Source organism: Nycticebus coucang, chromosome 3 (assembly GCF_027406575.1).
Source record: "Nycticebus coucang isolate mNycCou1 chromosome 3, mNycCou1.pri, whole genome shotgun sequence".
Classification (NCBI taxonomy): domain Eukaryota; kingdom Metazoa; phylum Chordata; class Mammalia; order Primates; family Lorisidae; genus Nycticebus; species Nycticebus coucang.
In genome coordinates this window covers 113,209,918-113,223,919 of record NC_069782.1, presented here as the reverse complement: position 1 = coordinate 113,223,919, position 14,002 = coordinate 113,209,918, and the positions used below count along the sequence as shown (strand labels likewise).

The window sequence follows — 14,002 nt, the reverse complement described above, 5'->3', positions numbered from 1 at the left end:
AGACGCTCTCTATCAGCTGGTATGCTTATATGTACTTAACGAGAGTGGTGGGCACACCCACAATGGCCAAGGCCAGGCTAAGGAGGCAACATGACTGAACCCGGAGTTGGGGAGTGATACACACACTAACCCTGACCCCAGCACTCCACTGAAACAGGTTTCCCCAGTAGGTCATAATTACATATAATTGTGATTTTGAGCAAGACCTGAACTCTCAGGAAAATAATCTCTTAAAATCAACCCTGAGCGGCATAACAGGTTTGAGAAAGCAGAGCTCTGGGTAACTTTCCTCCACTGAATACCATTAGTATGGAAGTCAGGAAAAATGGCATTAATACACTGCGATAATCCTAAACAACTTTTAAATACAATGAAAGGAGCCTACTTAAAATGAGATGGTTTTAAAAACAAGTATGTTTTTACGTATGTTACTTTGAAGAAACACACTTAAGATGTTGTAGGACAAATAAAACTTGTTGTCTGAAAAGAGCTTCTTTGATCTCCATAAAACAGAGTATTTTGAAAAAGCCAGTGTGCTTCTATTGTTGAAAATACTATTTCCGCATGAATCCTGTCTCTCTGCGCAGGGAGTCAGCAGTAGGTACTGCTCCCTGAGTGAAAAGGATGGGGTTGGAGGGGCCGCAGGAGGCCCTTGTACCTCTGATGCACCCTCTTATTAGAACTATCTGGAAGAGTAATTTGATGGAAGCTTTTCAAATTTTAGGTCAGTAGTTTAAATTCGGTCTCAGCTTATCATGAACAAAAGTGGGTGGTTGGTGGCCTATTTAAAATACCTTGCTGGTGTCGCCTTCATTCTTTCTAATACAGACTGCCACTGTAACTAGAAACCCTTTTTTTTGCTTCTACCAAAAGCACAATGAGTGAATAGAAATGTCATTTCAAGTATTTTTCCAGCCTTTGTGCTGGAGAAATTTGAGCTATAAAAAAGGCCAACTTCTTTTCATCTTTAACTCACAGGTAGAATTATCCAACTATAATATGGTTCCCGACATCTTTCCGAAATTTATTAAAATGAAAGCTGAGCCATCTTATAAGTAAAATTATGTTTTACCTCAGAGAAACTTAAATTATATAAAGGCATATTTTTAAGGAATATTTAAATATAAAACATGTATAATTTCTTGACCTGATTCTTACAAAACCAAGATTTATTTTGTTTTATTTATTTTCTTTCCTTCTTGTTTCAATAAATGAATTCCCAGGAATATAAAGACAATAATATTTACTATTCCATCAAATGTATATGTCTTAATGATTGCTTTTTTTTTCTCTTTGTCAGTACTGCAATTTGATTAGATATTTTTTCTTCCTAAAGAAATTAGACTTTTTTTTACTTTCTTTCAATTTGTCCATTAAAATTTTCCTTTCCTGCTACTAATATCTTTACCTTCATATAATTGTTTTCCATGTTACAATAATAAATGAACAATTAAATAAAACTCTCTCTAGTTACCAGGAGAAAGGCAACAAAATAAATATTAGAACTGAGGCACAGAGAAATACCTGGTAATACCAACCAAATTTTGGCAGCCTCTAGTAGCATATAATGGAAAAAGCCTTGTTTTACAAGTGAAGGAAATCAACTGATCTTGATTTCTATGGGGTTCAATTCTACGAACATTCTATGGGATTCAATTTCCACATCTGGAAAATGAAGTTTGATATGTTTCATTATGTTCAAATCCTTTTCAATAACAACATTCTGTCGAATCTACTTTACATCATCAGGATTTGGGTAAGACTATATGAATATTTGATCAGAATTTGAGTAAGATGTCACTGTGTGTAGTGGCACTTGATTTAATGGTAAAGATTGATGCTGCGGTTTTCTTGGGTCTGTCACATTAAAATCTTTCCTAAACTTTCAGGCCATCATGCTGAATTCTCTTATCAGAAACTTAAGTTAGCCCCATGTAACACCAGAAGTTATGTAAAATAATATGTCACGTTATTGTTTTATGGTTATTAGAGAAAGTGACAATTGACAATGCCACGTTTAGCACAACTTGAAGCTGCTTATTCAGCCTACTGGTTTCCACAGTCAGTAGCACTGTGGTCCGAATACAGAAGCATTGGAAACCAAACTATCAGCTTGCAAGTATCTCACATGCCCACGATTCTCTAACTGAAAATGGAAATATTAGCTAAAACTAGTCCTCCCATCTAAAATAAATGTGTAAACTGAGGCACAACAATTGCAAGATTTGCCTATGGCCATCCGATGAAGCAGAGCCGAACTCAGAATCAGGACACCTATGCTCAGACGTGGAGTCTAAGGTGTTTTTCCCTATACAACACTGCAATAAAAGTCAATCCAACTGGGCAAACAGCATCCAAGGCAGAAAACAATAGTCAGGGGCAGGCTTTTTGAGTGCAAACTACAAAATAATCAAGTACATATTTTCAAACCCTCATTCTCTTCTGTAGCAATTTCAGCTAATCCCTGTCAGTCAAACACGAGTTCAGCAGTTCCACCAATCAATAGAATAGATTATCTGTGGAAACCATCCATCTCTATTACCCTGGCTTTGCTTTCTGCATGCAATTTTCAGTCACCCAAGTGTGAGCAAGCATGTGAGATTTTTCCTTCCATACACAAATATAAGCTCATGAGACCACAAGCATGTCCCTTTAGAATTCACACACACACTCATCTCAAGGAGCGTACCTGCAGATTTAATAAGACAGCACCAATCCTCATGGCTTCACTGATTTCAAGACTATACATCAGCTGTGGGAAGCGAGGAGGGCTTTGATTATTTGGCGGAAGCACTTCAATGTACACAGTGCAGATGGAGTGCCTGCAAAAAGAAGGGAACAAGATGGTCACAGGTCTACATCACGTTTAATGCTACGCTGCATCCTTTACTTAGTCACTGGGAGAGTAAATTTCCAAACACTATAAAAAATATTAAAAACAGAATGAAAGGATGGGGGAAAATCCTAACACTGAAATACAATGCTTTTACGAAATGATATTAGTAATAGGAAAAGAATTGCCTTCAGTAACTATTTTCTACTTAGATTAGCAGTGTAAATGAAAAAGAAATAGTTGTATTAACAAAGCTAATAAATTAACTTACCTTGACTTCTGACATTGTTCTTTAATGCTTCCTTAATAGCAAAAAAACCGTTCTATAAACATCCGGTAATAGGACTGTCCTTGGGGCTCTCTTCCAATTAATGCAGCAGAGGAAGTATTGATTAAAATAATACACAAAATAAATTCTAGGCTGTGTTTTATTAGTTTTCTTGTTGACATTAGTGGCTTAACGTGAGTGTTCGTCAGGAGTCAGGATCATACAACAATCCTTGCGTAAAACGGTTTCAAATTAAGTATGTTTAAATCTTCCTTAAAAAGTATACAATGAAAGCTAGAAACTAAATTTAATTAAACCCTTACATTGACAGTAAATTTTCTTGATGAAGACATTTAAATTTTCTTGGTTAGGACATTTTATTATTATAAAGGAAAATATGAGCATTGATGTAATAACTTTCCTGATGTCTCTGAACTCTGGCATGTCTCCGCAAAATGAAAGCCGAAAAAGCAAGATGTGCAGGGTTTATAAAGAAGAAAAGTTGACTAAAATATAATAATGAGGCCTAGGAATTCATAAAGTTAGTCTTTTACCTTATAAAAGTTAGTCTTTTACCTTATAATTCATATAAGGTAGTCTTATATGAATTCATATGACTTAATTCATAAAAGTTAGTTTTTTACCTTATAATTCATAAAGTTAGTCTTTTACCTTATAATTCATAAAGTTAGTCTTTTACCTTATAAAACACATGCACACACATACATATGACATACTTTACAAACTAACACCACTGAAATGCTTTCAATTTATTTTAAGAAAAATTATAACTTTTCATTGAAGCACAATTGTTATAATTTCTATGTGGAGATAAGAATTTTTGTAAAGTAGCTTTACTCTTTATTAAGCGCTTCAGTTGAAAGACATAGTCACCCCAAACACTTTTCTGATATTATTAACTAAGCTATTCTACTTTTTACAATTTTTAAAAGATAAAAAGAGATTAATGGACACTAACATTTGGTATTATAGCTTATTACTTTATAATGTGTCTGAAATCAAATTGTTTCTGAGCATATCCTCATTAGACAGTTAAATACCTATAGAATATTAAGCATGTTTAAAAAGCTACAGTGACTGTAAAGAATTTCATGCTCACTCTGGGAGGCCAAGGTGGGTGAATAGCTTGAGCTCATGAGAGAGAGTAGCTTGAGACCAGACTAAGCAAAAATGAGACCCTGTCTCTACTAAAAATAGAAAAACTGAGGCAGGAGGATCACTTTAGCCCAAGACTTGGAGGTTGCTATGAGCTAGGACACCACGGCACTCTACCCAGGGTGACAGTTTGAGACTCTGTCTTCAAAAAGAAAAAAAAAAAAAGAAAAGAATTTCATGCTTACACTTATCATAATATTGTTCCAAAATAATCTTATTTTAATTTAAAATATATAGACATCTATAATCAGTTAAAATATATGTATTGATTCTTCTCTCTGATTTTATCACTTTATTATTAAAGTTTACCAAGAAAATTAATCAAATTCTGATTCCTTTAAAATTCTTTTCTTTAAAATATACATATATAAGTGTGTGTATATGTGTATATACGTCTGTGTGTGTGTACACACAACTGAGACTTTAAGGGGGGGTCAATGTGTGAAATAGACTAAAATAGATGATAGAATTTTTTGTTATAAAGTTATAGTGATTAATCTGAAAGCAAAATAATGAAAAATTACAATATGTGCAATGAAAATTTTCTCACTTCCTGTGTTGTGGGAACAGAGAAATTGTTGTTGTGATGTAGACTAATATCCTGCTGGGTAGTAACGTGGCCCCAAAAGCAGCCCCAAAATGTTCAGCACTCTCCCTGATATTACCCTTGAAGATCTTGGCTTATTTTAGCATCTGCTTTTCATCAGGTCTTTCGAACGTTTTATACTTCTGTTTCTTTGTTCTGACAGCACATCCTCTATGAATAACCATCCCTATACATTATTGGCAATAACTAGATGAATGATGTTGAATACAAGATTTGTATCCAGGCATTCCTTGGTTAGAATTTTTTTTTTTTTATTAAAGCATAGCCGTGTACATTAATGCAATCATGGGGTACAAGGTGCTGGTTTTATATACAATTTGAAATATTTTCATCACACTAGTTAACATAGCCTTCACGGCATTTTCTTAGCTATTGTGCTATGACATTTATATTCTACATTTAGTAAATTTCACATGTACCCTTGTAAGATGCACTGTAGGTGTAATCCCACCAATCACCCTCCCTCTACCCAACCTCCCTCCTCCCTCCTCCCTCCCCTCGTTCTCCCCTTTCCCCTTCTTCTTAGGCTATAATTGGGTTATAGCTTATGAGATTGTGTAAATTACTTCATTCAGCTTCACCATTTTCATGTGAGAAATGAGAATAATAAGGTTATTATTATCCAAGGTTAGCACAAGGATTAAGATTTCATGTGTGTGTGCATGTGTATATAAATAGAAATATAAAACATTTATCATTTCTTATTGATAAATTGTCCAAAAGAAGTCATCTTATTTTATTATGATTGGTATAAACAATCTTGAACTTACCAAATTCATATATTTTACAATATTTTAGACATTTTAATTGCATCCTTTTGCTTTTTTAGTCTAAATACCTACAAGAGGACAGTATCTCCTCGTTGCTCCCCAGCAGAGGGTCTGGTATAGGCACTTGAACATATTGGGTGAGAATCTTTGGGCTGGGATGTAAGAATCTGCATTTTTATACACTTCCGAGGTTTTTGTTATACACACTAGATTTTAAAGACCATTGCTGCGCAACCTCTTAGAGAGTATGACATGTAGACTCAACTGCTTTTAGACTTAGTGTCCCAGGCAATTCCTCTACAAACTGATCTAAAGCCTTCAATGACCCTGGAGCCAACAGTTCTCCCATTAATTAACCTTTATTTTGACCTGAAACATATCTGTACTACAAACTCAAAATTTTCTTTCAACACACTAGGCCTTTCCTGCTTTGGATATGCTTTACGGCTCCAGCTTACTGGTATGGGATACTTTACGAAAGCTTTATAAGAATCATAGTCTCCTGAGGCTTGTAAAAGTATAGTTTACACTAAACTTATTACTCTTTGTGTATTTCCTTTTTATCTTCCTTTTCACTATTCTGCCGTTTTAGAAGGTTAAACTGTTTACACTCACAATACTACAATGAATACCTTTAACTTGTATGAGGCACGTATATTTGCCATGGAGAATTAAACTATAAAAATCTCAAATAGAAAATACACAAGAATCCAAAGCCGGAGACGGAGAACAGGCCTGGTCTAGTGTGACCCCCTTTTTCATCCGTCCTTACCCCCCTAATTCCTCAAATACGCTTTCATGATAATGCAAATGCTAAAACTGCTAATTATTTTCTCCTCTTGGTCTTGAATCTTAGAGTTATTTGGGGAAGATTATATTTCAAGGTCTTGCATTTTTTTACCTTCAACATCCTGACATTTCCCTACATTGTGTTTAAATAAGCACCAGCCTTCTTGAGGGTTATGGCCTTTTAAAATGCTATCTCCTTTTTTTATCCCTGGTGTCAGCATAGTGTCAGAGTTAGCCTTCCTCATATTCAATACCAATAGTATTCACGATAAAATGATAGCCTTAATGCTGTAATAAATAGTAGTAATTCAACAGCATCATTTAAGCACATAATAAAGCAAGACAGTCACTATATAAATAATAATATTTTATGTGCACTCTGCATTTACGTTTTATAGCTAGTTCTAAATGCATAAAACTGAGCATCTATACAACACAAATTTTATTTTTGTAATGTAGCCAGTATAATGTAGATAAATCTCCATTTATGAAAATAAAAAAATCATAAAGCTTTATGACTTCTCATTTGGTAATGAAGGTCAAAACAGAACAAAAGAGGTAACGTATTTCTCAGATACTCATGGTTTTTAAAAGACACTTGGCACAATCTAACTTAACTCTCACTTTACAAAAGAGAATTTAAAAAGTAGAAAGAGTAGGTGACTGAATCAAAGTTATGTGGCTCAAAGGGGTAGGGCGCCGGCCCCATGTGCCAGAGGTGGCGGGTTTGAACCCAGCCCTGGCCAAAAAAAAAAAAAAAAGAAGAAATTAATTAGCAACAGTAAATAAACAAAAAGACAAGGCCCCGGAATTCTAAATCTGCCCTTTCTTTTTACCCATATTCCACACAAAAAAGTCTACAAAATAAATTAGAAAAGTTTTACTTATCTGATGTGTGTGACTATAAAACATCCTGAATTTGTAACAATGATGGTCCTTTATAGGAAAGTACAAAATTATTTTCAGCATTTCACAACTTTTAATTATTTATACCATAAATAAAACTTTATCCCTAGCACTTATTATAAAATTTAATAAAGAAGAGTTTGGAAAAATAGACTTGACAGGCTTTCACTTTGGAAGAGTTACAATAATAATCAGCAGTATAAGATGATGATGCTGTTAGCATTTATAGGATTGTACAATTCACATTGTAATTTGATATTCAATGTGTCAATATGTGCTAAAAAGTATCTAGTGTAGTTGTACAGGTCTACCTTTTTTGTAAGATGATGATTATTTGTAGTAATGCCTTCCCTAGTGCAATTCAGATGGAGACATTGCAGGCTTTTTTTTTCTGTTTTATTGGTTTTTTTTTGTTGTTGTTGTTGTTTGTTTTTTGTCCCAAACCAACCTTGTGCTAGATGAGCTATATTTACAATTCAGAGTTCACAGATTCTATTCTATCATTCTGGATGTATATATAGGAATCTACAGGAACAGAGATTTCTGATTTAAAACGAATACATGAATGAGGTGAGAGAAGACTTTTCAGGGGAAGTTACAAAGGTGAAGATTCAAACACACAATGTTTTTACATGTGGTGGGGCCTTGGTGTGTGTCACACTTTAAGGGGGCAAGACATGATTGCAAGAGGGACTTTACCTAACAATTGCAATCAGTGTAACCTGGCTTATTGTACCCTCAATGAATCCCCAACAATAAAAAAAAAAAAATCATAGGGCATTGCAGACTGAGGAAAAGGCAAGGGTGAATTTAGGGAGTGTTAAACATGAGAACTGTGTATTTTGTACAGTGAAAGTGGTAGGAGGTAAGGCGGAGGAGGTGCAGGTCAAGTCATACATCTGCTGTTACCAACTTCATCTTGGCCATGAGGATTAGTTGGTAGGTTTTATGCAGGTCAGTGATTACCACAAAGTGTGTGAAGTCTCTCATAGTTCCTTAACAATGGCTTTCTCCTACCTCCTAGTCTCTGATCCTGCTTCTCTTCCTGGGATATCCTATAACAATTCCTGCGCCAGTAAATCTGCACTCATAGGTATCCACTACTGTCTGTCTGGATTCACCTGCGCCTTCATCTGAACACCAGCCAGGCTGATACCTCATTTCACTGGTCTTACATTTCCAGCACCTCCCCAGGTGACTAGGATTTGTGGGAACTTAGTACATTTTTCTTAAAATAAATAAACACTCCATCATTTCTTTATAATATTAATAGAGCGTGTAAAGATTTTAAAAGAATATATATATTCAAAATAGAAAAATGATTTTGAGAATGGATTATTTTTATCTCATGTTAAATAAATATAACCTTAATTCCATTAAAATGTGGAATTAATGTATAAAAAAGTTTTCTATACCATGTATCAATCACTTTATAATAATTTTCTATAAGCTATTTGGGGATTATCTTATTTTCTCTGTTGTCATAAATACTGAACAGTAATGCTTCATTCATATCAGAATTTAATAAATATTTATCTAATTTTATTGAATTCAGTAAGTATAAGGTGTTTTACACATATCACTAGTTAATAATACCTTTCTTTTAATAATATCTTTCTTTTAATAGTTTGGTTTTGTCTCTTATCTTAGTCTAACATAAAATGAAACAAACTATTCCTGCTCTCACTTTCTGAATCTTTAGCTGGTTTACTGAATTGGAATATCAAATGCATAAGGAGCTAATTCACATTGGCCTTCTAGTAAATGTTATTTAAATGTATGGGTTAAAGTTGCCCATTTGAAAAGAATATTATTGATAATTGCCCAAGTTCAAAAGTTGCTTTCATTGTTTTTGATGTTATTTAATTAGGCTTCCATGCCACTCTTGCTGGCTGGGTCAGTCTGGATGGCATACCACCATCTATAAATTTATGCTCTGAATTTTCAAATAGCCTCTCCCTTTTCAAGGAGATACTGAAAGTAAAGCTTTATAACTCTTCAGTACATTCTTCAACTCGATTTGGATGATTCCTTTCCCTCCAGAAAATGGTAATGTCATCATCCTACAGTGAACAAGACGTTATCCCAGCAGGTAGAATGGAAGTACGGGCAGGCGAATTTTATTCTGTGCAAGTCCCACTTGATGTTTCACAAAACGTTACAAGGTGATCTTTTATTTTCTAAGCCATTATTTAAAGTGAGGCTCGATCAACTAAATGTCTAGTATCACTGAAAAGATTTGTCGATTTAGATTTGGAAGATAGCATTGCATTTTCTCTTGTGGAATATAGTACCATTATAATTAAGTAAAATGGTTTCACTGCACTGATAATTGTAGGTAATAATGTATCCCCGAAAATCTGTGGTAAGTCTTACAAGTGGGAACTAAGTAAAAAATGGATTATAAAATTTCATTTATTATATAATCAATGAAGTAATTTAAAACATGTCAAACATAATAATTATAATATGTTGGCACAAATAGATCAGATCAGATCTACTTTACACAGTAATATCTTCAATGGAAAACCAAATACAGGTACATAGCATAAAATAAACAGAAATATTGATGGACTTTAATGAAAGTTGAAGTGAAAAAAAAGATGATTTTGTTCTTATAATTAACATCATAAGTAAAGTTAGTAAACAATTGTAGTTTTCTTTTTTTTCCAGAACAGTAACTACAATGATTTTAATTAGGGAACAAACTGGAGGAAAACCTTCTAAAATCTACAAGCCCTGAGTTCAAGTTAGGGTCCTAGTACTTGTTAAGTAGGGGTTTGGGAATAAGAATGTGTCTTACTTAGCCAATTCAACTATCTTTTTGGCTTCAGATATCTGGGATGCAAAAATAAATACAATTATGCAAAATTCACAATGTTGTTTTTAAGATTAGAAATAATGGACTAATGTAGCCAGCATGGTGGCTGGTCCTACCGTCCATGTTCAACAAAGTTTCAATCACTCTGGCCTCCTCTTCAGAATAAGCTAGTATAAATGAAGTCCTGATTTAAAATTTATTCAAATTTTATTTGACTCTTATTTCAGATTCTGTAACTAGTCAATACACATAATAAAAAAGTGTTCTATAGCTTTCTTCCAGGAAAGAGCCCTTAGCCTTTGTATTAGGTTCAGGCATCCAGGTTGTTCCTTGGTATCCATGGGGAGGTCCAGGACCCTGCTGGACACTAAAGTTCTCTGCTGTTCAAGTCCGTGATACAAAATTATGTAGTATTTGTAAATCCTCCCCTATGCTTTAAATCATATCTAGATTACTTATAATACCAAATAAAATGTAAATAGTTATTATTCTATATTGTTTAAAGAATAATGACAAGAAAAAAGTGTATTCATGCTTAATACAGACACATTTTTTCTTTCCATATATTTTTGATCTCGGCTTGGCTAAATGTGCTGATGTGGGCCAATTGTATATCTATTTGTTTTATGTAATTGTTAATTATGGCCACAGTCATAAAATTAAACTTATTCCCTCACTCAAGCAATATGCACCATCTTCACATAATTTGCCACCAATTCAACTTAGACAAAAACCTCTGGAAAGAGGTGTCAGAGAGGAGGCGAAGTTAATTTGAAAAGTCTGATGAGAGCTGTGATCCTCCGACACAGAAAGGAGACTGGTCTCATGACTGGAACGGACTAAAGGAAGCCAAGTCATGTAGGAGATGAGGTGAGTATGAATCTGTGACAAGAGGGAGTGTCCTATGTCAGGCCAGCAAACTGGTTTTGTTTAACGATTTTTGCCTTTGACTTAGAGTGCCACGTGAAAGCACTGGGAGTGTGAGTAAAAGAATGAAATGTTTGCCTCTTACTAAGATCACTCAGGCTACTGTGTTAAAAAAGATTGGAGGGGATAAGGAGTGCCTATGGCTCAAAGGAGTATGGTGCCAGCCCCATATGCAACATGTGGCGGGTTCAAACCCAGCCCTGGCCAAAAAAAAAAAAAAAAAAAAAACTGCAAAAAAAGATTGGAGGGGACACAGACCCAAGTCCAATTAGAAGAGATATTTTAAACACTCTGGACTAGAGAGCACAGTGGCTTGGATGGAATATTAATAACCAAAATGTCAGGAGCTGTCGTTTCCCGAATCTAAGTCCTTTGCTGGTGGAAGATAGAGGAGTTGCTCCAAATTATGTTTGAAGATTGAGAGAAAGAGGGACACAGAGGATGGCAGCAAGAACGTTTGGTCAGAGCAACTGCAAGGATCCTTCAACTGCATATCAGATATGAACTTATCGAGAAGTTGGACTAAAGAACTGTTGAAGTAAATTTTAGACAGTAGGAATGAAACTCTGCCAAGTGTGACCTGCAGATCCGTAGATAACAATAGATCTGAGGTTAGAGAGATGAGCTAATGGGGAGGGACTGGTCATCTGTACAGCCAGGGCAGGTAATGGGTGTTACCCATTTTGTTTAAACTTGAGAGGAGAGTCTTAGGGAGAAGGAGGGAAAATAGTCTAGAAATAGCAGTGAGAAACCAGGAATCCACCACATATCTCCATAACTAATGATAGCAGTGGTCATGAGAGAAAAATCACCTACATGGGTGTGCTGCCAAGGAAACGGTGGCCTTTCCCCTATTCTGGCAGTGTTTACAAAGATGGGAATGAGTCACTCTTTTAGATTTAATTACAGTTATCCTGTCAAGCTGCCTGGACCTGGTGTAGTGGGTCTTTTGAGAACTTTCTGTTATTTCCTCTATGAGACTGTTAGCTAAAGATTTTCTGGCTTTATAGGATCAATTTTGGTAAATTATACTTTTAAAAAATTATCCACTGAGGTTTTTATTTTTGCATATTAAAGCAAAGTTGTCCCTGATGAATTTTTAAACTTCTTCTATTTCTATGGTATTTCCCCCCATGAATTTATTAGATCAAGCTGTGCTTCTCCCTTGTTTCCTGTTTAGGTTCGGTGGTAGTCTAGTCATTGTGTTTCCTTGTGGTTTTTGTTTCTCTTATGAAGCATAATGACAACCACACAGAATCCTGATAAGATTTCTCAAAATTAAAAGTGCAGGCTAATTTCATTAAATAAAATGTCAACAAACATATCTCATCAGTTTATTTTAAGAGTAAAACATCTGGCCTAGTAGAATTATACCAGGAATGCAAAATAGGTTTATTTTAGGAACTATATGAAGATCCATCATCATACCATTATCTCCAGAAGAAAAGCCATTACTCTCTTCATGTAAGAATGTTTATTTAACCTGAAAAACTACCATTCTTACTTTTAAAGTCAATAAAATAGGAACAGATGAATACTTAGTAAAAGACCATGAAATAAAGAGTTCTGTTACAGATTCCAGACCCCCCCAAATACTATTGTTTTTAGACACATGCACAAGAAAAATCACTGTTTTTAAATACAGTCTTCAATAATATAAGAGAATAAACTGGAAACTATAAAATAGAAGAGAATTAAATAAGAAAGAGTTAAAAGTAAAGAGATTAGTCACTTTCCTTTATGCAAATCCCAACCCAATCAGAGAAAAAAGGAAGAAAGGAATCTATTTAATAAAACCGAGAGATACAGAAACTTACCATGAAAAAAAAATGTGCAGGACTTCTCTAAAGAAATTTAAAAAGAAAAAAACAAAACAGAACAAACCAAAAAACTACTAAAGGACCCAAAGAAAGCACAGATAAATTAAGTGACAGAAAATTCTTGGATTGAAAGACTTAAAATCAATATAAAAAAATTAGTCTAAAATATAACCGTAAGTAGTTTATAAATTTAATGTGTTGCTAATACAGTTTCATAAAACAACAAAATCCCCACTGAACTTGATTGTTTTAAAGTCAAGGAGAAAAATTAACAGAAGGAGGAAAACTTTGGAGAGAAAAACATGGAGGTAAGTTAGTTCCACCAGAGGATACAGCACAGTATGTAGCTGTAATAATGAAAATTGTGTGACAATAGTTCATAAAAAGAGAAATAAATAAAGAAATTGAAAAGAAAGTCTAGAACAAAATATATATGAAGCTACATAAAGCTATGATATACCAAATGTAACATCTAAAATTAGTAAGATCAGGTGCACTACCCATTAAGTGGGGACAACAGGGTATATGACTTAAAAATATGTGTTTGCATTAATGCTTCTCACTGTACACTAGGATGAAGCCTGATGCAACATAGGTTTATGTACATAATATCAATCTAAAAAAGCACTAGCAGAAAATGGAAAATAATCAGGGCTTAAGATACCACATAGTAAAAGTTACAACAACAGAAGTTACAAAAATAAAGTAATAGAATTATCACTTAAACATGAGAAATATATTCAAACTCACCCATAATCAAATGGACAAAAATTAGATACCATTTCTTATCAGATTAACCAAATTCCAATGTTTGATATTGCACATTATCAGGAATATTGGATAGAATTAACCATTCTCAGATTTTGCACTTGGAATTGGAAATTGTTTAAGCTCTATAGAAAGCAATTTGACAGTAATCTATACTATAATTTAAAATCATATGTACTTTTTTGTCTCATTTCTGAGAATTTATTAATAGTGCATGTATCCAAAGTGATGTTATATCTACATTTTTAGTAAAAGAGACTTAAATTTAAAAGGTCATCAATAATGGACCTACATGTATAAGAAGGTATATTATATAG

The 14,002-nt window shown here is 34.1% G+C and overlaps 1 protein-coding gene across 1 annotated transcript in view; it reads right to left on the bottom strand.

The window, feature by feature from the left end:
• Nucleotides 1-14,002, bottom strand: part of LOC128581091 (protocadherin-15-like) — a 724,065-nt gene that overhangs the window by 255,068 nt on the left and 454,995 nt on the right. Inside the window, exon 16 of the mRNA XM_053583500.1 lies at nt 2,690-2,822. Coding sequence (XP_053439475.1) covers nt 2,690-2,822 — 133 coding nt within the window. The remainder of the gene's footprint in view (nt 1-2,689; nt 2,823-14,002) is intronic.